The sequence below is a fragment of the Mustela erminea genome, chromosome 4, assembly GCF_009829155.1.
Source record: "Mustela erminea isolate mMusErm1 chromosome 4, mMusErm1.Pri, whole genome shotgun sequence".
NCBI classification, from domain to species: Eukaryota; Metazoa; Chordata; class Mammalia; order Carnivora; family Mustelidae; genus Mustela; species Mustela erminea.
Window position 1 is genome coordinate 70,070,148 of NC_045617.1, and position 24,111 is coordinate 70,094,258.

The following is a 24,111-nucleotide window of genomic DNA, read 5'->3' on the forward strand; positions in this document are numbered from 1 at the left end:
AATGGTGCCTCTCTCCCAGCCCCCCTCCCACTTCTGTCGTGGGAGAGAAGAGCAGTTTCTGGCAACCACAAAAAGGCAAAAGCAGTATGGATGGAACTTGGGCTTATGAAGGAGCCTGAGGGTCGGGCTCTTCTCTGCAGGTTTGTAAGATGGAGGAGACTGGCCTAGGGTCCTGGGGAGGCAGCACCTGCAGCCTAACTTGAGAGGTGGGAAGAGGATGGAATGGTGGCCTAACTGATAGGAGAAGGGGACTGGGTTGCGAAGATGCCACTAATAAGCATCACATACTTCATGACCCCAGTCTGGATGATCACAGGGTGGGGACCGCCCAGGAAAAGAGCTGGAGGTCAGGCGGAAGGTGGATTTGGTTTTGAAAAATGTGTCCAAAGTCAGCTTGTGGAAGGAACCCATGGTTGTCTGGTTTTAAAAGACCCTGCCAATCCCTCCCTGTAGCCAAGGAATCTCCGAGTGTGTGATTGGAGAAGTCTCTTGGAAAGCCTCCCACCCAAAGACCTCCGCCCTCCCGAGGCCTCGGATTAATCATTCCCACTCTTGTGTTGTTATACTTCATATTTGCAAAGTGCTTTTTCCCTCAGTGTCTTCCTTTATTCTTTAACTGTTTTTCTTGGTTACAAAAGTTACACGTGTAAATTACAGAAAATAGAAGCAAACAAGGGGGAAAAAACATTGAAGTCTCTTTATGCAGAAATAAACACTATTATTATTTTGATACATTTTCTTGTGTTCTTTAAAAAAAAACTCGGAGCACTTGACCTCTGAGGCATTTTTTTTGATAGGATCGCACTACAGGTATCATTTTATGAGGGGTTTACTTTTATTGGTTGTTTTTTGCTTGCTCTGTTAACAGATTTTTCCATGTCAGTAAGTAGTCTCTGGGATCATCATATTTAACTGCTAGGTGCTAGTGCCTTTAATTCCTTTTTTTTTTTTTAATTTTTATTTATTTATTTGACAGAGATCACAAGTAGGCAGAGAGGCAGACAGAGAGAGAGGAGGAAACAGGCTCCCCGCTGAGCAGAGAGCCCGATGATGTGGGGCTCGATCCCAGGACCCTGGGATCATGACCTGAGCTGAAGGCAAAGGCTTTAACCCACTGGGCCACCCAGGCACCCCATTTTCTTAAAAGTACTTCCATGTATACCACCACATTTAAGATTTGAGTGTTTTGTTTTGTTTTTTAATTTTTCAACTGCATAAGACAGAGTGCAGAGAACGACTTGCTTAAGCTGTGTATTGTTAAGCATGCCCATATTTGCCTGATACCTTCTGATAAATTCTAGGGAGTGAAATGGGGCTTCCTATCACTTGTGTGTCTTCTAGCTCCTTTTTCTCTGTGATGGAGATAGGCAGGGTCAGCCAAGAGACCCAGACAGGGGAGGCAGGAGAGAACAGGTTTGGGACCAAGAAGCCTTTGGATCTCTCTTCTTCTTAAATGCTATTACTTTGGCCATGTATAAATTTTTAAATTTGTTGATCACTAGTTAGAAACCAGTTCTTAGATGACAAAACTTGGCAAAGCCCAACAATTCTTGTTTGTTGTTGTTGTTTTTAAAGCTTTTATTTATTTATTTGATAGAGACACAACAAGAGAGGGAGCACAAGCCGGGGGAGTGGGAGAGGTAGAAGCAGGCTTTCTGCCGAGCAAGGAGCCTCATGCGGGGCTCGATCCCAGGACACTGGGATCACGATCTGGGCCCAAGGCAGACACTTAATGGCTAGCCACCCAGGTGCCCATGATTCTTATTTTTTTAAGGTGTATCTTACAAAAGTAAAAAAAAAGTTGTAGTGGGCTGTCTTTCAGTATAATTTCCATTCTTGCTGTGGGGATTAGGACAGATTGCTTTTTAAATAAATTCAGAGTAACATTTACTCATTCTGTTTGTCATCTGATAGACTCATAATATTTGATGAGGATACTTTTGTAGCATGTTGAAAAGAAGGTCTGTAGCAATATAAAATAATTTTTGGTGGAGTTTGAAGTTTGTGCCTTCATCTTTCATTGTCTCAATTATATTTAAATAAAAAAACTTTTTTTATTAAGAATTCTTAATGGCATACTCCTATTGGGACAGACCAAAGAGCATTGAATGGAAGGACTCTTGACACCCAGGTACAGGGAGACCACGAGACAGGAATACCTCTGAGCGCAAACCTGCAGCCTTCCCAATTCCTTCGAAGGGGTGAGGGCAGAGAGTGTTGCCAAAGTCGAGAAGGAGAGATCTGTGTGTGGAGATGACGGTCTTCAGAGGAGCTGTAGTTGTCACAGGGACGTGGTCCTGACCTCCACGTCTCATCTGCAAGAACTTTCAGAAGTCAGAGGGCCTGGGATCCTGCTGATATGCATAGGTCGCAGCTTCCTGAGAAGGAGTGAGCAAGGCAAACATGGTGCTCCTTTTTTGTTTATTTTTCTGACTTTGTTGCTGATGATTGGCAGAAGTCACATGTGGAGGACTAGGCATGCTTTTTCCCTTTCACTTGTTACTCTTTATCTCTAATTCCTATTCACACAAATATTGATAATTCTGAAGCAGTATGCAGAACAATGGAAAATGAACCAACTTACTTGGTTTTAGATTGTGTTTATTCTTAAGGAAGATAAAATAGCTTCAGTGTCCTGTCTGAAGATTGCTCAGACTTAAGATGACTTTGTTCAATGTTTCCAGTCACTGTTGCCTTCTTACTTGTGGTGAGAACATGCTGTCTTGAGTAGTCTTCCGGCCTGCTCCCTGTGGCCATGGCCGGTGATGTTTTTGGCAAACACATCATTTGTGGCTAGTGCCAAGTTGCTTGGGCACCTGTGCCTGATTCATCCCAGCTTTTTTCTCTGTTCCTAGAGAGAACTGGGGCTGCCAGATTTGGATGAATAAAGCACCTTATAAATTAGATTTTTTTAGACTTGCTTGGATTGTCCAATGTAATTTTATGTGTATATATGAACTATTCAGGTATGGTAGCAGAAAAAGCAATTGGCATTGGTTACTTAGTACTATCCTTCTATTTTTAAAAAAGTAACCTGATTTGTTTTAGATGATTAAGTAACAGGGCTGTTGAAATGTTACACTTTGATTGAATATCAGACTTAGAATATGCCAGCCAAAGAAATGCTGTAATGTGGACTGGAGGTCAGCCCTCTGAGTTATGGAAGAGCGGCTCCGAAGAATTCATAGATTTCCACAGTCAGTGTCCAAGGGAAATTTTCTGTGACGGATTGGTGTTTTTCTGAATAGAGGCATAAATTGAACAGCTATCAGCTAGCATAGTCCATCTGAAATAAATTTGCCTGAAGTAAAATTGCCAGCTGCACCTGAGGGTGGGCCAACAGACCATCCCCCAGGGCTGGAATAGCCTCCAGGAAAAGCCCGTCTCTTCAGAATGTCTGCATTGAGTTCTGTTTCCCTTTTTCCCCATTAGCTCTTGCAGGCTGACTGGGAAACATAGAAGTTGCGCCTTTTGGAAATTATCATATCCTGTGGTCAGGTGGCTGTACCTCTTTGACCAATCAGAGTTGGTCCTGGAAGATAATAGATTTAAGATATTCTCTTAACTCGTGGACTGTCACTGAGATTTTAATACCAACCTGTAAAATTGGCATTCCTGGTCATGGTTTAAGGGTTGGGGGTAGGGGCGCGGATAATGGGATTCCTGTCCTTTGTAACTCTGACAACTCTAACCACCGTCAATGACGGCTTATGCTTGGCAGGACTCGGAAGGCGTGGACATCAAGCTGGGTGTGTGCGCTAACGGGCTCCTCATTTACAAAGACAGACTGAGAATCAATCGTTTTGCTTGGCCGAAAATCTTGAAAATTTCCTATAAGCGCAGTAACTTCTACATTAAAGTTAGGCCGGCAGAGGTAAGCAATGTCTTGTGTGCTTGGGCATAACTGAACAGCTCTGGTCCCTTTTCTTCTTCATGGCCATGGGATAACTGAATTTTTCCCCACTGAATTTTAACAAAATGAACTATTCTTTATATTTTTGTGGCAAAAAAAGGCCAGAGAACTTAATGATAAGAACTTAATGATAAGCCACATGAAGTTTCATGTTGCTAAAAACAAAATGAAACAAAAAAACAAGAGCCACCTATACCTTTTAGTAAAAAGAAAAGTAGTAAGTGCCTGCCACATAGTGGGGGGAGGACACTATTTTGTTGTTGTTGAAACATCTAAGTGACAGAGATGAGTCGGAAGGTGGTAGAACGGGTTGTAGTGGACAAGGGTTCGAGTCCATGGTTGTACTTGGCTTTTCACAGAAACTAGTATTGCAGTCAATGAAAAATTCATTTTATGCAATTATACTACGTATACAAATGTCTCCTTTTTTCGAGAACTAACTTCTCGCAGAAACTTCTGAGTCCATGTTTTTCAGTAGCTTCTCATCAAGTTCTAAGAACTATACTGATTTAGTGTATTGATTTATTCTAGCTCGAACAATTTGAGAGCACCATTGGATTCAAACTGCCAAACCATCGGGCAGCAAAAAGACTATGGAAAGTGTGCGTGGAACATCATACTTTCTACAGGTAATTTGAATGCAACAGCTTAAAATTCATTAGAACAGCTGTTGGTACCCTATGCGTATTAAGAGGTGGTTATGAAGAGAAGGACAGAGGCAGCCATGCCCTATCTTACCTCAGTGCTGCATCTCCTTGGCCGTGCCTTGCCCTCACTTAGAGCTGATCCATGTCTACGGTGGTCCCAAACTCGGCGGACTATAGCTACCTTTCTTACTGTCACCACACTCTCCAGGCCTGGCTGCCATCCCTCTTGCCACCATCAGTCATCACAGGCTTCATTTCACTGTTCTTACCAGCTCCCTCCCATTTAACTTCTTTCCCCAATCAGCCCAAATGCTGGGGCTCTGTCCCTTTGCTGCTCTGCCAGGATGTTCTAACCACGTGCCCATTGTGCACATCAGCCTGCCCCATGACTGGTCCTGGGTCAGTCTCGACCTTACCGCTTCTGTATCTGTGCTCACAGACGCTGCCTTCAGCAGCAACTATCCTGGAACACATGCTCGTTCCTTGTGAGAAAGAATCGCATAACTCCGCATAGTGCTGTAGGTTATTTCCCATGTCAGCTGGATCCTCAGAGCTGCCAGGGAGCCAGACCTTTTCCTTCCTTTCCCATCACAATATTCGTGGTCTTCCTGAGTCCCTAGGAGTCTGGCTTCTCTGCTCAGATGCCGTCTTTGCGTGGGTCACATTATAAAAGCTGTGGTCGTGAGCATTCTCAGTTCATGTACCCTGTTTTCCCTCTTTTCCCATAATTATTAGCATTCCCCGCTTTTTCTGTTCATTGTTTCTCTCTCTACTGTCTCAAGGAAAAAAAAATAATCATTCCCCATGGAGTCTCTATCCTTCATTTTATGCCTCACCTAAGATCATGCTTTGTGCATTATATATTCTCCGTTGAGTGCCTTTGACTTCTTCTTTGGCCAGTAAACATGCCCATGTCTTACTCCATTAAAAACCAAAATAGAGGGACGCCTGGGTGGCTCAGTTGGTTAAGCAGCTGCCTTCGGCTCAGGTCATGATCCCAGCGTCCTGGGATCGAGTCCCACGTCGGGCTCCTTGCTCAGCAGGGAGCCTGCTTCTCCCTCTGCCTCTGCCTGCCTCTCTGTCTACCTATGCTCACTCTCTCAAACAAATAAATAAATAAAATCTTAAAAAAAACCCAAAAAAACAAAATAGACAAATAAAACCAGAAGATCTCCTTAGTCCCTCTAGCTATCTTTAGCTTGGGTCCCATCTCCTTTTGTGCTTGTCTTCAAGGGCATATTTCTCCATTACTCTTCTTAGCTGTCATTTTCCCTATTTCCTCAGTTCATATTACTGTGGTCTGTATAGCTATGAACCTCCGTCATGAAGCTTTTTGCCTCAGACTCTTGCTTTGCTACTCCTGTCCTACCACACTCCGGGTGTGTGACTGTGGTAAGTTACTTTACCTTCCTGGGTCTCACTCTCGTCATCCGTGCGATGGTAATAATAGTACCTACCTTATAGGGTGACTTCAAAGAGTAAGTGAGAAAACACACGAAACAAATGTAGAACTATTTCTGGTATATGATAATGTTTCTCATCACCATCAGCAGCATCATTATTTTTAGTTTGGTACTACAGTGTGCTATTTTTAAGGTGAATTATTAGCTGGTACAAGTGACTCAAGTTAAATTGACACATGATCTGTTTTCAAGACTGCTCTAATATATTCATTTTAGAGAAATGTAACTCATAAAAAATACTTGAGTCCATCTGACATAGTTACACTGAACCTATTAATCTTTGAAAAGCTTGTAATTTCTCTTGGTATCCATGACAAATTTCTCCTCAGAACAACATGAGCCTGCCTCAGATAAAGCTAGTAGATAACGTTTATGAGTTCAATGACACACAGGTCAAGGCAGGACAGATAGCAGGCTTTCCTGTCAGGTAACGATAATGGAAACAATAATTATTTTAGAAATGACAGGTGCTACATTCATTGAGCGGATATTGTCGTCAGACACACGACCACTTGCTTTACCTTGTGCCGTTTCATGTATCATTCACCCCCACTGAGCAAGGGGCTCAGAGCTGGGTGCTCATAAAAGGCGCGGGGGCCAGGTGCCCACGCAGAGCTGAGGACCTGGCTTTGTGATCCCAACACCCGTACTGGTCACCTCTGTGCGGTCCTTCCTCTGGTAATTCTGTAGCAAGTGTTTCCGAAATGTCTGTTAGCCCTTTAAAGCTCTAGGCTTCTCCATGTTTGCTGACACACTATGACTCCAATTTAAAAGTAGACCAGTTTGCTTCTGCAGACTTTTGAGATAATGGTTAACAAAAGGATTTTTAGATCTTTAAACCTTGCACAACTTTTCTTAGAAAGGATAGGAGACGATGTTTCTAAAGCAGGGCATTCATAATTCGTCTGCAGAGTGCTTTGAATCAGATCTGGATTTTGTTCTGTTTTTATCATGAAAGATGCAAATGATTTCTTCCGACAATTAAAATGGCCTTCAGATTGAAGTCATTAAAGACACAGATCTTTCTGTTGATCAGTAGCCACTCAGCCAAACTAATATTAGTGGAACAAGAACATAATAATACAGCGGTTATTCTTCTTTGAGTGTTTGATAGGGCCTGTCACCCTTCTAAGTGCTGTGCATGGACCGGTTCTTTTAATCTTTACAACACCGTTGTCATCTTCACTTTACATTTGGAAAGTCTGCGACACAGAGAAGTCAGGAAATGTGCCCATGGTCCCGTAGACAGTCACGGGTGGAGATGGAATTTAGAGCCAGGCCCCGGGGCTCACAGTGCCCACTGCATACCCACTCTGCTGTGCTTCCTTCTCTCCTCCCCGCCCCCCGGCTTTTGGTGGTGGTAGCAGTGTATAAGCAAGATTAACACAGGCCACTATAGCCTGGCATTAAAACTGTCCCTTAAACTTGGCACTGTAGATCCAGAGTAAGTCAGTCTATGTCATCTGCCACTTCATAGAGAACTTTATTGTTTAAATGTCTGATTGGCTTTAGTAACTGAAATGTGCATTTTTCTTGAAACGTTCCTTTAGTTTCCATAGGTAATTAATAATAAACATTATAATAATATAATGTTGAGATAATAGTATCTGAAACAATAATACTTGATTTATAATGGGAGGATTTTTGTAAAATTAAAATGTTACTGTGCTTCTTAAGCAGTAAAATATGTAAAAGTTGATTTCTTTTGTGATGTCACCTTAGATTGCCTTGCTCAGGACCATTAGAACTCTAGAATGATTAGGTCATTATTATTTCCCGAAAGTGAAATGGTAGAGGTCTTATAGTGATTTTGATGTTGTTTTTATGAAGATATGTTCTCCTTTGGTAAAGAAAAGTAATGTCAAAAGGAAACAATTGTTCAGTGATCTTGAAACACTTTGTTGCTTGGCCTATATTTTGGTAGGAAATTTATTGGCAATACCATTGACTTAAGCTGCCAAAAATATTCTTTTAGAAAAAGCTAAATAAATGTCTGTCAGTCCGTTTTTGTTTTGATATTTGCTTCTATTTAATTGCAACTTAATTAAGGATTTCTTTGTTGTCAGAAAATTAATCTGTAAGTTAATATTTTTTGTATGTGGTCACCAGTGCCATTTGGGTAAAGAAGTATTTTATCTCAAGTTGAAATAAAATAAAAATCCTCTAGTTAATGACTTTCCTAATCTTACATTGTGATAGATATATGCCTTTAAAATACTTGCCTTGTATTTCTTGGATTTATATTTTTGAAATATCTTTTACAAAATGCATAAGTGGATGATATGATACACATTTAAATGGCAACCAACCGTCTGTTACCTTATAAACAAATTAGACTAGGGGCACCTGGGTGGCTCAGTCGTTAAGCGTCTGCCTTCCGCTCAGGTCATGATCCCAGAGTTCTGGAATCAAGCCCAACATCGGGCTCCCTGCTCAGAGGGAAGCCTGCTTCTCCCTCTCCCATCCCCCACTGCTTGTTTTCCCTCTTTTGCTGTGTCTCTCTGTCAAGTAAGTAAATAAAATCTTTAAAAATAAAAAAAAATTAGACTAAAGAAATATGATTGTGTAGAACTCTCCTCACCTGGACTTAGATATTTAACTGGTTACATATCCCAGTCTATATAAATGAGAGCCCGCTTTCATAACTGGAGGAAAATATAAAACCAACAACCTCATTTTATAAGGGCTTTTTGTAGCATTGGGATTGTTTTATTAAATTAAGACTGAAATATTCAGCAGTAGTTCTCACTGTGTTAGAAGTTCTAGAACTTGTAGCCCAACTTCCCTTCTCTAAAATCCTGGCGTAAGACAACTCAAAAGCTGTTCTTCAATTCTATTCTGAGAATGGGAATTCTGGAAAACGGATAGGTAGACATGTCTTTGGATTTTCTAGCTACTTAAATTCAGGTGCCCTCCAGCCTGTATTTATTGAGCACCTGCCGTATATGGGACCTAGCACAGATCTGTGTGAAGTTATGTAAGATAAACTAATAACCAGAAAATCAGAAAACACTAATGGAGGTTTTCTTAATTTTGTTTGAAATTGTTTTGTGAAGACTGCAGTTTCTCAGGTTTCTCTCTTTGTGAGTTCAATTAATTTTGTAAAAGAAGAGGAGAAAGTTAAATCTTTAAAAAGATCTATGCCTTTACCTAGATATTCTTTAAGATTTCTCATAATTCCCACAAGTCAGTATCCTGTTTTCTAGTTTAAAATTTTTTTTAAAAATTTGAGTTGGGTTTCATGAATCGGATGTGATAACACCTGTAGGCCTAAAAGGGGTGTTGTCACTGCTGGGGGTGGGGAGCTGTTACTGGAACTAGAAATGAGAGCTACCAGTACATCCTCCTGTGAAGCTGATCTTCTAGGAAGACCTGGCCTTTGGTTGAGAGAGGCAGTCAACTGAGGTGACCCTATAGATGGCTGCCAGATACCCCCAACCTCACTTTTCTCTTTACTTCCTGTCTTTTGTTTTGTTTTTGAATAGTTACACTTTATTGGTTCAGATAACATGAGACCTGTCCTTTTATATGTCACGCGTATGATACATTGTTGGCTGTAGCTGCATATACATCATGCATTTGGTACGTTGTGGACTGGCCACATGTTGTGCAGCTGTTCTCTAGAAGGCCCTAGCTTCATCCTCACTGAAGCTTTATGCCTGGTGACTAACAACTCCCCATTTCCCTCTCCTGCCAGTCCCTGGTAACCACCATTCCAGTCTGGAATCTATGAGTTTGTTCTGGCTTCCTCATACAAGTGAAATCATGTAGTCCCTGCCTTTCTGTGTCTGGCTCGTTTCATGCAGCACCATGTCCTCCAGATCCATCCATGTTGTGGGTTGCAGAATTCTTTTTCTCGTAAGGCCAAGTATCACTCCGCTCTGTGCATAGACTTTATCCGTTCATTTCTTGGTGAATGTTTATGTTGTTTCCCCATCTTCGCTATTGCCAATAGTGCTGTAATGAACATAGGAGTGCTTCTGATTTCTTTTCAGGATCCCAATTTCAGATTTTTTTTTCTTTGATAAATATCTAGAAGTGGGATTGTTGGATCATATGGTAATTCTGTGTTGAATGTTTTGAGGAAGCTCCATACTGTTTTCCATAACTTTTACATCATTGTGCATTGCCACTGATGGTGCACAGGAGTCCCAATTTCTCCACCTGCTTGCCAGGTTGTCTTTAGTGTAATAATTTTGGGGGATGGGGTAGTTTTTTTTAGGGTCATCAATGCCTGTTTTCCCCTTGAGGTATTCTTTAGAAATTCTTTTTTCCTCTGGTTGACCTTCCATTTACTATAGAGTGTACTTCATGAATAGATGATAAAGATACATATGATTTAGCTAACTTGTTTTTCATGAATGAATATTTCTTCCCATTTTTTTTGAGGGGCAGGGTGAGAGAGAGAGAGAGACGGGAAGGGCAGAGGGAGAGGGAGAGAGAGAGAATCTTTAACCCACTGAGCCACCCACGCACCCCGGGAGAGAGAGAGAATCTTAAGCAGACTCCATGCTCAGCACCAGAGCCTAGTGTTGGCCTTGACCTCACAACCTTGAGATCACAACCTGAGCTGAAGTCAAGAAGTTGGGCTCTTGACTGAGCCACCCAGGTGCCCCGAGAATGAATACTTCTTTATCATTGCAGTGATGAGCCTGCCAGTGACCCTTTCTTTTCTATAGATGATTACTTTCTTATAGAGCATTCTTAGATCCTCCTTAACTGGATTGTCATAGTCAATGAGAAGAGAGAGAGAGAGAAAGAATGATAATGACCATATTTCTCACCCTGCCTCTCTTATTTATGATCAGGATGCTGAGAAATTTAGTCTTTTTGTGCCTTTACCTTGACTGGAATCTGTAGCTGTTGCCTTTAAGCAGAAGATTTCTTAAAAAAACAAACAAACAAAAAACAAGCCGAAGGTTGAAAAATACTTGAAATTATAACAAACTCTTCAAGAAATCCCTTCCTGGAGGGATGGCTGAGTGGCTCCGTCGGTTAAGCATCTGCCTTCGGCTCAGGTCGTGGGCCCAGGGTCCTGGGATTGAGCCCCGCATCGGGCTCCTTGCTCAGCAGGGAGCCTGCTTCTTCCTCTACCCCAGTCTGCAGCTCTCCTGCTTGTGTTCTCTCTTTCTCTCTCTCTGACAAATAAGTGAATAAATAAAATCTTAAAAAAAAAAAAAAAGGAAAAAAGAAATCACTCCTTGGGGAATGAAAGAAAAAATTTTGATGGAGCTTATGTTCTGGAATTGTCAACTGAAGCCATCTTGTTTAATAAATGCTGTAAGAGCTCCAAGATTATCTTTGTTTGTTAAGATGTTTTGCCAACTCGTGATTAGACAATGGAAGCGAGACAATTCCAATTGTATGCCAGACAAGATTGGATTTATTTACTAAAAACATACTTTTGCATAAGCCTGAAAGTATTTGACATCAAGAAGGTTTGCCTTCATTTATTATGAGCCTAGGGTGTAAGCAGCGGAATTGTGTTGGCAAGTAACAATGTTAGTCATCTCTACAGATCTGCTGTGTGCTGTGTTCTTCATGGGAAAGCATTGCTTGATGGAATGGATTCCTGAGTTGGATTGGATGTTCTTTCCCAGGAGAAATAGACATAAATATTGAGAATTACTAATGGTAATGGATTGCCACTTGGCACTTATAGCTAGAAGCAAGAATTCAGACATATGTGTTTATATAAATGATTTAAGCTAATACAAATAAATAGCCTTTGATATACACTGAGAACAGCTGCTCTTTTGCTCAGGTTGTGGGAAACATACTATTCATGAATACATGACTGTGGCTTTAGTCATCTTATCGCTATCCTAAAGCTCTGTATGTAGGAGGATTTATAAATAATGTTCTTTTTTCATTAGAAACTTTAGGCAGCTTTTTGCTCTTTAAATTGAGTAATCTTAGTAAAATGGGATATTAAAATATAAAGTTTCAACTTTTCTTAAAAAAGAAAATTCATAAAGGCTCCTATTTCAGTTCTTTGTTTCTTCCTACAGGCTTGTGTCTCCAGAGCAGCCACCAAAGGCCAAGTTCCTGACCTTGGGGTCCAAATTCCGCTACAGCGGCCGTACCCAAGCCCAGACCCGTCAGGCAAGCACCCTCATTGATAGGCCAGCGCCACACTTTGAGCGTACCTCTAGCAAACGTGTCTCCAGGAGTCTAGATGGAGGTAAACACATTTATGATAGTTTGGATTCCTTTAATCTTTCTCTAATCCAGTGGGGTCAGAAAGTGGTGATGTAGTGAATGAGGTCCTCAGAAACATCCTAGAGGGATAGCTGTTTATGCTAAATAAATAAAATGGTATTTTTTATACTCACAAGAAAAGTTTATAGTGTTCTCAGCTGTCATTCTGAACATAAATTTATGCAGTGTATGCAAATATTGAGAATTCTTGTGGATAAGATGTTGGACAAACATATATCTGACTTAATTGTGATGTATTTTATGTGTTTTAATTTCTTAAGCTTGTTAATTAATGGCAAAAGTGGAATTCCTCAGATTTTGGTATGATAACATAAGAACTTTTATTCAAAGGAACTTAAAATGTTCTAATTTTATGAGTTCAAAAACCCTTACTGAAGCTTTCCAAACTTTCTAGCATATCAGAAACCATCTGCTTCTTTCAGAGACAATGGTTGAAACGTCGTGCTTTAACAAAAGGAAGGGAAATACAGTGTAATGACTAGTTCTTCAGCCAAGGCTAGGGTGGGGGGAAGGGAGATTTGTATAAATTTCTATATTGTTTTATTAGAATTCTAATTAGCTACATATTTGTAGTTTTGTATATTTTACATATGGAAATAAATTGATATTCTTTTCCTTCATATATGTATCTTACTATCCTAATTTTGGCTTAATAGCAGGTCTTCTGTAAAGGAACTAAAGTTAATTTTATGTTAGAATGCTTTATAAGAGACTTCATTTTACTTTGTGCCTGGAAGAAATGAATTGATGAATGACTTTCTCTTAGAAGTAGTTTTCCAACATTTTTTAGTTGATTAATCTCAAAATATACATAAAAATAGTAATATTAAATTTAAAAATTTGTTTCACTGCTATCTATCACCTAAGACCTTTCTTGGTTGCTTCTTTTACTGACATTTTTCTGAAATAGGAACTAGAACAACTTCTGTTTTAAGTGACTAAAACAGATATGCTAGTAGATAAAACTGCGCTCATTTGTGTGTGTATGTGTGCGTCTGTATGTGTGTGTTTATCATTTGAGTTTTTGAGTAAAGTTGATGTAACAATGTTACATCAGCTTCAGGTGTGTAACATAGTGATTCAACTTCTGTGTAATGCTATGTTTGCCACAAGTGAAGCCACCATCCATCACCATACAGTACTATTACACTATCATTGACTGTGTTTTCTCTTCTGTATTTCTCATTGCCATGACTTCTTCTTTCTGTAACTGGAAGCCTGTATCTCCCATTACACTTCACCCATTTTGCCCCTCCCCTCCCCCATTTCTCTCTGGCAACCATCAGTTCTCTGATTATAGGCCTGATTTTAAAATGTGCTTTCATTGATGAAGGATGGACACTCCTCAGCCTTGATCTATTTTTCTTGGAATAAACTTGGAAAAGAGATACAGGTAGACACACAGAGATCTGTCCAGGGATTTGTTGATGGGCATTTTTGTATATATAGTGATTAAATCTTGACTCTGGAGAATCTTCCATATAATTTTGAGATGACAGGTAGTGCAAGGGATTCATAAATTGTGGTTCAAGTAAATGTCCACATTTCCAAATGTGGTAATTTAAATTTAGTGAATTTTTAATGTGCAATAGCTATCACTGTATCTTTTAGCTCATCAACAACACAGCACTTTTTTCAAGTAAATGTGAAAAATGTGCCTGCTCATGGAAATATTTCACAAGCCTTGCCCCTTACCACAGAGAATTTATATAAGTGCTGCCTAACTGCTGTCAGTGTTGGTTAATGCTCTGAGAGAAGTCATTCCTGCTGCTGGAATATTGCCTGTTTCAGTTTTTGTTTTAAACTCTGAGGCATTACAACTCTTATATTGCAAATTCTAGAGTTTAGAAAGAGCAATTAGCCACTGTGTTTTGACATAGATAAACACGGCTCGAGGAAACCCACCATCTTGTACAAGTGGTGAGTGCAGAGGATTATAGTAGGTCTGTATCTGAAAACAATGATTTTTACAAGTAAAAGCAACAAACATGGCACAGTGATCCATTATTTTTCCTTTTGTGTTTTGGACACTGTAATTCATCAGATGGGCCAGTCATCAAAAGGATTATTGTGTTCTTGTGAAAAATAGAAGGCTTTTCGTGCCAATACATGACCAGACAGCCAGTGAACTATTTGGTGAGGGATTCCAGGCTTTATTTTCACCACCACGGCCCAGCAATATACCTTCCTGTTGTTGTTGTTGTTGTTGACATGGGTTATATTTTCTTGTCCCTGTTTAGTTTTTAAGTTACACCGGACTAATTTAGATTCATAAATATTCCTTACTTTAAGGTTTGGCAAGTGAAAACACATCTCCCCGTTCTTGCATGCAATCTAAAAATGAATGTGATATCTAAGATGAAGCATTAAAATAAGAATCAGTCTAGAACAGCTTTTTTTGAACAGTGGGATTCTGAGATTGGGAAATCAAACCCCAAAGGAGGCAAATGAGTTATTTAAGAGAACAACCGAGATGCATCTGAGATTGGAGGAGACAGTGATGTCCTGAAAATGGAGACTGTAATAAGCAGGGACCTGAGACTGAGCCATGGGAGAAGGAAGGCCCATCTGGGAAAGAACCATTTTGGTTGAGACTTGAGGGATGAGGGGGGAACTAGCACTGAGTAGAGCTGGAGATAAAGCATTCTCGGTGGCAGAAACAGCAGGTCTAAAAGTTTTAAGATGAGGGAGAGCTTGATGCAGGCCAGAAACAGAAAGAAGACTAGTTAGAGCTTTGTAAATGATGGGGAGAGGTAGGCTAGGGACAGGTCATGCAGGACCTTGTAGGCCACGAGGAAGAATACAATTTTTATTCTAGTGCTATTGAAGTGTGTGTGTGTGTGTGTGTGTTACACACATGTGTGCACACTTACACCAGCCCGTAAGTGCACTATATTACCTTTTTAAAAAAATCGGTTGGTGCAATGTTGAGAGTGATTGACAGGACAAGAGAGGAAGCAGGCAGACTGGTTTGGAGTATTCCAGGTGACAGGAATGAGGATCTTGCTTGGGCAAGAGTAACCAGTTGGCCATTTGGCACTATAACCTGAGCACCTGCGGCCTCCAGGCTTCTCAGGGTTCAACAAGTACTTAAGACCTAGAAAAGGTTTTTTGTCTCAAAATGCAAAAAAATCCCAAAACAAATAGCCTGCCCTCCTGCACACTGAAATTAATGTGTCTAAAAGCATGCAAAATAAGTATTTTGTCAACCTCGTTATATAACTTTAAATTTGATATTCATTAACATTTTGCTTACCTTACAGCTTAAACCATTTGTAGGTCAGAGTTTCCCATTTTGCAATAATTTGCGTATGGGCAAGAGGTGCTTAAAAATCATAATCATAAATTGAAAGAGTTACTCATAGTCCTAGATTTTCCAAGGAAGAGTTATTAAAATCTTTTCAAAAGTTAAAAATGCTGGGAAATAATTATGCTTCATGTAAGATGTGACTTTATTTTGTGATTTTGGTGTGGGCTTTCAGAAGTGGGAGTACTTAAGGACCGCCAGAGTCTTAAAGTGGCCCAGAGTGGTAAAAATGCAGAGGAAGAACTGGCCCCATTTAGATTCAGTTGGATTTGATGGTGTTGAGGGATGAAGGCCGAAGGCATTAAGGTTTCTGGCTTGGTTAACTGGTGAACATATGAGTGTGGTATCTGGCGAAAAAGACAAGGCTGGGGAAGAAGGAAGGTTTGGACAGGGTACATGAAGGGTGTGGGCTGAGAGCTTTCTTGTAATACAGAGATTAGAGGTGCTTGATGCCTCCCTAGTTCAATATGGCGGATCACACAATCCCTGCCCTCTAGGAGCTTGTGGCCTAGAGGCCTTTGTGTCTACTGCAGTTCTCTGGGGACATAGAACCACTGTCAGTCACCCGGTCAGTCAAGCACTTTTTATACAGGTGAAATAACCTTAGTCATTGGGGGCTTGAGGGAGAAGCTACATATGGACAGAGGCTTTGTCGTTGCTCCTCACTTGCATTTGCTGAAATGTGATGCTCTCTTAGGTTGATCTGCTGTATGACAGAAATTTCAACCCAATGTATGTTCCTGTTCATCTGCAGGAGAGATGAAGGAAATACATGAGGGCCAGGTTTTCTGGGTCAGGAAGTATCTGTGTATTAGATTTACTGTAGATCAAGTTGAGGCATTCAGCGGGGAGGTAAGAAAAATGAAAACTATTAAACATAGAAGTTATTTCTGTAATACCGACCTTTCTAGCCTTGTCATAATTTTGAAAGGTACTCAAATTAAAGGTTCCTTTATGGAAAAATCTTAAAAACTTACTTAAGCAAGTCATTTTAATCCCTAGGTAATTATTTGTTGCGGTAAATAGATTCAGAAATAAGTTCAGGCAAGATCAGAGAGACCCTAGAGAATTCAAATATTGCTCACTTTAGGATTTTGACATTATGTGCCATGTCTGTTTCAGCTGGTCGTAGAGCTCCTCCTACTGGCCAACGATCAGACTCTGCATCCTTCAAAAATTGGATTTGAGAGCCTGGTGTAGTTGAATTGGTTAAAATTTGGACTATAATTAGAATTTGGAAAAGTTTAAAAATGGGTTTGATATGTTGGTATCTTCAGAGGTCAAGCAGTGTTCCTGCTAAATGTCTGCATGCTGCCTGTTTCTCAGTGTAAGCTTGACCATTGAAATGTCCTGAAGTAATCCCAAGTGACCCTTCTTTCCTAGCTCCAGTTGGTGTTGTGGATCAAAGTCTTATGAAGGATTTTCCTGGACCTGCTGGGGAGGTTTCAGCATACGGCCCCAGAGTTGTCAGCACTGCTGTGGTTCAAGATGGGGATGGCAGGAGGGACCTCAGAAGCCCGACTAAAGTCCCACATGTGCAATTCATTGAAGGAAAGGTATGGTAAATTAGCAGAAAAATGTGATCTTAAGTGTACTTTGACTGGAGGCTGTTACATTTGTTGTTTCAGAACTCAGGTATTATTTAGAATTAGCGTATGTTCTCTGTGATAGAAGTTCTCAGTATGTAGGCTTCTACTGGTTTGAACAGGGTCTCAAACATTTTTCTAATTGTTGTTCAAAGCAAAATATTGTAATGTAAGTTATATTAATGCAAGCAAGTAATTTAGTAGCCTAAAATTTTTAACTGTCTACAAAATCATCCTTTTTAGCTAAATCCCTCTATATAGGAGCTGTGGTGACTTGAAATTTATATTTGTTTGTTACAAGTAATTTTAAGTATAGTCTCAAGTATTTTAATTATGTTAACTTGAGGTTTTTTTTTGAAATGAACAAAGATGGTTTTTATGAAAAGTGTTATTTTTCATTAATTTCTAAGTGAAGAAGAAATTCTTAAGCCAAAGGTGATTATTTTGTGAACAGTGAATGAGAAGATGGTGTGTTGCTTATTTCCTTATTTGGCGCATACACTGTAGTGAATGGAGAAGTAACTCATGCTGTGTTTTTAAATTTGTCACTATTATTTTATGATACCTTTTTACCTTGGGCAAGTACTTGGAGGTAGATTTGAAGAGGCTTGGAGTTCATCGGATCACTCTTCTATATCTGCACAAAGCAACTTTTTTTGTAGATAACATTGGAAGTGAATGCAAGAAGGAAATGAAATCCTGCAATAGATTTATAATGTTTTCTAAATTTTAACTTTTGAAAAATGTAAACACCTGCAACATGAATTTATAAAGAAACCACTAGATGAAGGAGCAGCCAGTGGCTCAAGAATTCCTGTCCTGACAACCTGTCGGCATGGAGGAGGGCTCAGGGACCACAGGGGGGCCTTACAGGAACCCCAGGGACTCAGCCATCAGGTCCTCCAAATGCCTTTGTTAAAGAATTTGTGATTATCATGCTAAAATTAATTATTTGGTTGAAAATAATTCAGTTAAAAATAACCAACAAGATCTCTTTAACTAGTGAAAAGTTAGAGAGTCTTTTATAATTATGCTATTAAGGCCCCCAGTGGTTGTTACATCTGAAACAGGAGCTCAGCCTTTCAGAGTCTCCCTACCATTTTGCCTAGTTACTTTGATACATGCAGTTATTTTTAAAAGTTACTTTAAATTCCAAAGGAAATTCTGCTTATCTTCAGCAAATGACTGGGTGTAATGCTTTGAATACTTGTCAGCAGCCAGGTTTATGAGTAAGAATGTCGTTTGAGTTTCATTGGGTCTATTTGCAATCCGTCAGAAAATATTAAATCCAGTTTTTCTCTTTAAAAAAGATCATGTAATTCATGTTCTAACTGCACTGTGTTAATAACAATCCCTACTTGCAAGTACACGTTTTCACTAACTGCCCATTTCTTCTCTTTCTCTCTTGCCTTTGTTTCTCCTTTGAATGTTATCTGTTGTGCGATTTCTCATTCAATCATGGGTTTGCTCCCGAGGGTAGCCTGTTCCCATGTGCCCACCTTCACCTCTCATTCGCTGTGTTTCATCTCTTTCCCCAAACCTTTTACCGGTCCCTGAGATGGACTTGCTTTCAGACATTTCGGAGGAGGACCCCTTTGGGGAGGCTGACCAGATCACACTAGACAGCTTAGAGCTCCCTTCCAGCGGTGAGCTGTCCGAGCTCGGGGACTGCGAAGTCCCTGCCCTTGATTCTGTCTCGGGTCCCGTTGCAGCCCCTCCTCAGCCTGACTGTCCTCCCACCCATGAGAAGCCTCTAAAAGAGGCTGACCGCAAGGATTCTGAATTTGGGTACTTTTCCTTCCATTTCTGCAAATGCTTCCCACCTAGCTTCCCCTCCCTTCTCGATGATGATGGGTATCTTGCTTTCCCCAGCCTCCCCAAGGTCTGGGTCTCCTTCCTCCCCGACGATGTCCAGCACTACCTTCCTATTACCTCCCCTTCCTTTCTTCCTTCCCTCATCCTCATCTTCGGACTCCTTCTCTCTGCTTCTCAGTCAGTGCCTTTTTCTCTCACCTTTTCCCTTCCTCTGGCTCTATCCCTCTGCTATCTGGAGGCTAAAGCCACTTCCTTCAATGTTTCTCATGACTGTGACTTGAATGACAAAACAGAGGAGGAGGAAGCAATTGCTGGGACTCCCACCTAAGCTTTAATTTGTGGGGTCAACAAAACTCCAGCTTCCTAATATAGAGTGTAAACATGTGCATAAATTTCACCACTGATTACCCTCAAAATAGTATGGTCTGCACATTTTCACATACATGGTGTTTTAGTGCATGAGAAATACATGTAAATAAGTACTTCCCCTTCATTGATTTCCATGGACCAGGTCCACACATTCGAAGATGAGAACCAAGTTAGGGATTATTTTGTAAATATCTAGACTGTACTAGGTCTTCAGAACAAAACAAAACAATGACAGGAAACCTCTGTTGCCCTTAACAATCCATATTGACTCTGTCTATTTTCCAGACAAATAGCAAGTCTGTCAATGCTGTTCCTGTAGGACGGACACTTGTTTCAATATAGAACTTACATTCTGTGGACATAACCGTGATTGATGTGTATTAGTAGAACTCCTTAGTGCCGTTATTTCTCGTTAGGAAGCCAAGCTCGTTCTTGCATTTATGAGGATGCATCTGTAACCTTTACTCCTGACATTTATGGGTCTAATCTCAGAAATTCCTTGTCTCCTGTTACTGTTAGCATTGGGGAACCAGATGAATTTCAGGTAGTTTTTTTTTATTTTTTATTTTTTTGCTTTTTTGTTTTTTGTTTTTAACTCTAAATCATGTAGTTTTATGAAAGAGTCACTGTCAGGTATTTGTAAGGAAGATATTACTCTTTAAGAAATACATATGAAAAATGAAACACAGCTTTTTGAAAATTTAGACTATTTGCCCTACGGTTGGGCCGCATAGTGTCCCTTTATTTAAGATTAGGTGTCCGGTTTGAGGATTTTTGCCCCTAGATAGGGCTACCTCTACACTACAGGTTGGTGCTAATGTGTGCAGGATGTTTTTGTTTTGCTAGTGTGGTCTGGTGACTTCGTGTCTCATAGCCTGTGGGTACTAGTCATACATAGAGAAAAATCACTATTTAGAACAAACCTAAAGAAAAATGTAAAGACAATGCCATGATTAAGCATACTGGGTGAAACCACTATTCCCAAATGTTACCTGAAGAATGCCAAAGATTGGCATTTTAGAGAATTAAGTATTGACCAATGAATTGGAACATGATCTTAATAGGTTGTTGGATAACTCTTACTTTTCCTTCTGATAAGAAGATACTCTGAGCTCCTGATCACCTCAGAAATACTTGATTTAAAGGGAGAGAAAAAAAAAGAAAGCATTTTGAACTCTCACATTTAACACTCTCATTCCAGTAAAGAAGAAAAGGAATGTGCATGATCCTGCTATAAATTAACGCGTGAAGTTTGCCCTATTGTCTTTTGGTCTCAGAATCATTATTTTTCCTTTTTGTTATTCCTCTTCTTGAGTCATAGTTATCAGGATTTATGCTTTTTTAAAAATAAATATATTGAAGTATAATTGCCATACAGTGTTACATTAGTTTCAGGTATAACATAACGATTCGGCAATTCTATAGTCTGTCACCATATGATGTTATTAGAATATTATTGACTATATTCCCTATGCTGTGCTTTTCATGTCCATGACTTAGTTTTAAATTTGCAGTTTTTTTTTTTTTTTCTTTTGGGTCATTAGATACTAAGAATTATCCAACCATGAAAAATTATACTTATTTAAAGAATTTTGTGAAGAAAAAGTTGCTATAAAATATGAGTACTTTTAAATATGATTTTAGCATGCAAGTAGCAAAATAAACCAATTTTCATCCCAAAGAAAGAAATCTATGTTAAAAAACTGAATTAGAGGGTGAATATGTGTCCCTGAGGTAAAATTTGGTTTTCACTTTCCATCATTCTACTTTGCCCTCATCCCTAGTTGATTTAGACTTTTCACATTAGGACAGATGGAATTATGCCATTTTTACACTCTCCTATTTTCATTTATGAGTAAAAACATTAAAAAAACACCACATAATCTAGGGACTGAGAAAGAGTGAAGCTTCCATTCTCCATTTCACCTTTGCAAAGGATTCCTTCCACCATTTGTTCGACACTGTAGGTGAAGAAAGACCAAAGTGGCTTTATGTTCTGCATCTTCTGAGGGCCAAACAGTAATTACAGGTTGGTAATACTAGTTCACCATTTCAGTTAAAATACAACATCTCTGCATCCCTGGGTAGAGTTTCTACTGCTACTTTTCTTCTTTCTGGTCATTTGCTCTACGACTTTCAGGTGAAGAGGAAAGAAGAGGAGACACAGCTGGAGGAGGTGGAGATTTACCCCCCCTAAAATTAGATACCTGGTGGCTGCTGCCTGCCATACTTGTGTTTGCACATGCGCGCGTCCGGTGCGGGGGTGGGGTAGGGTGGGGGGTGCACTTCCGGGGTTGATATGTGAGTTTTGCTTGTGGTGGCTTTTAGGTTCTTAAGAGTTTTATTCCTCTTATATTTTAATGTCTTGGACTATCTGACTTGGGGTTGTTTCTGGTGCTTGCTGATTGATACACTTATGTTTATTTGCCTTTTCCCCCCTGTGTGTGATTTAATTTCACAGAAAAATTCCCTGAGAGTAGAAGGGGATAATATTTATGTCAGACATAGCAATTTAATGTTGGAGGTTTGTATAATTTAAGAAAACAACTCTGTCCTGATGGCTGCCAGGCTGCTGTGGACGGGCGGTCACGCACAGGCTGGCTGGCACCTTCCTTCAAGCACACTGCATGACTGCATGGGGGACAGTTCAACTTGGAGTGCATGTTAGCTGTCCCACTTTGTTCTTTTAAAGTGGCTTAGGTAGGACTATATCTACCAGAAGTTCTCTAAATGACAACTGGGGGGAAAAAAACAAAAAACAAAAAACGTTCTGTTCAATCAAATGAGTAAAATTTTAATCTCATACTCTCGAAGTCCTGCAGGTAGATCTCTTCTCTCCTAATGGGTCATCTCCGTGGTGCAGAATCTAAAGTAACATCCCATCCTTAATATATATTCACCAGAACAGGTATTTGTTGGTTTGGCATTAAATAGCTCTAGATCCATGTTCACAATTTTGGGGGAAGAGTTGGTGAAGTCCATGCAATTAGGAGTGTGGTCCACTTAAAGTAATTACCTTTGAGAAAATGTTGATTCGTGGGATTGTTTGGATTAAAAAGAAAGTGAGAAAGGAAAGCCAAACCCAGCCAACCAATCAGGTGTGTAAAAATATTATTTCCTGTGTTACAACAAGAACGTTTTTTTCTGGTTTGTTTTTGTTTTCCCCCTTCTTCTTTGAGGTAGTAAAATGGTGAGATATTCAGTGGAGAACCGCAATTCTCAGTAATCTGACTAATCTGGTTGCTTTTGGCAGCTTTGGTAACCATGGGAAATGTATTTTGCGTAACTTACTAAAATGCTCTACAGTGTAATATGTAACCTTGCTTTGAACAGATGCAAGAAATGTGCCTGATCTCAAGCCACAGTCATTTTTCCATGCCATGCAAAGAGTTTTAGATTATCATGAATTTTTGCAAATGGCTCTAGAAGCTCCTAGAGGAGCTACTATGCTTGTGCATGAATGTGGAAGATCTAATTTTATTGGATGCATGACCTGTTCCTCTGGGAGTGGGATGAAAGCTATAAACCAACCACAGGTGGCCCCGTGATTTTGAAATGTAAGAAAAGATTTAAAATTCATTTAAAACTGTTTCCTGAACATTAATTACCTTTTCGACCCACAAATACTATTCATCAGGGCCATTCTAAAAATTTCCACCAATACCATTTGTCAGGGCCTATTCCAGTGAAAATTGACCTGGTAGTTTTACTTGTATCTTTGTCTTGTATAAGGACCATTTAGTATGTGGGGTGACTGGGCCTCACAGCTGGGCTTGGCAAGTACATGAAACCAGTATACAAGGTTCCCTCTTTCATAGAGAGGCCGAACAGAAGGAGCCTCTGGAAGCCAGTATTTTTATTCCTTAAGGATGAGAAAATTCCTGGAGAAAGTCAACCCTTGGTTTTCTCCCTCTCTCTCTCTTTCTCTTTCTCTCTCATGATCTTGGCCTGGCTTTTCTATCAGGCCAAATGTGCTTCTGAGTACCTTTCTCTAGTTATACTTCATTTACTGTGTTCACAGAATGCAGCTGTAGTAATAGCCTTAATGAGAAAGGTAAATTTGCAGGAACGAAGTTATAGGCTGCCTTTCAAATCCATTTACTAGAAAGAAAGTGATTAGCCATTTCTAGTACTAGTGATTCCACGGCTTCCTTCTAATAATATAAGTAATTATCTTTTTAAAAAAATTCTAAACAGAAGAAACCAGAACCTTTTAAAATGGGAATCATTAAAAAAATATGCATTGGCTCTATTTTCAAATTTTGATGAACTACTTAGGTGATAATATGGCTTTTGAGACTTGGCATTTTTCTTGCTTTACTATGTTTTTTTTTTTTTTTTTAATCATAAGTTTGCTTTGTCTTATTTTTTGGTTTTTTATTTTTGTCCTGCTGGGATTTTTTTTTTTTTTTTCTTTTTTGGATTTCTGCCCTTTATTACGTTACATATTGCTAGGACCTCGATAAGGCCCAGGAGGACATACTGAGACATCAGGCTAGCATTAGTGAACTCAAGCGCAATTTTATGGAATCCACACCTGAGCCGCGCCCTAATGAATGGGAAAAACGACGTATCACACCTCTGTCCCTACAGACACAAGGGGTATGTCAATAGCTGTTTGTTGGCTGTATGTCTCACTCCAGCTCTTTGGTAAAACTCAGGTCGCAAATATGTGATGTTCATTCTCAGAGTGTTAGACAATGTTCCCTACTTTTTAATGTAATTGCTAACAATTTTTTAAATACTAAATATTAACAATGTAATACTTAACAACATAGTTCTTAGTAAA

At 39.7% G+C, this 24,111-nt stretch overlaps 1 protein-coding gene across 14 annotated transcripts in view; it reads left to right on the plus strand.

Annotated features, from left to right (window-relative positions):
* Positions 1-24,111, plus strand: part of EPB41L2 (erythrocyte membrane protein band 4.1 like 2) — a 214,521-nt gene that overhangs the window by 157,057 nt on the left and 33,353 nt on the right. For 9 of the 14 annotated variants that reach the window (XR_004284947.1, XM_032339522.1, XM_032339517.1 and 6 more), the window contains exons 9-14: positions 3,722-3,874; positions 4,445-4,542; positions 12,035-12,207; positions 16,936-17,108; positions 21,784-21,846; positions 23,778-23,924. Coding sequence is in view for 13 of the 14 variants with exons in the window: in XM_032339522.1 (XP_032195413.1) it covers positions 3,722-3,874; positions 4,445-4,542; positions 12,035-12,207; positions 16,936-17,108; positions 21,784-21,846; positions 23,778-23,924 (807 nt within the window). In the remaining variant the exon portion in view is untranslated. The other 5 variants (XM_032339530.1, XM_032339527.1, XM_032339529.1 and 2 more) reach the window with 2 other exon arrangements.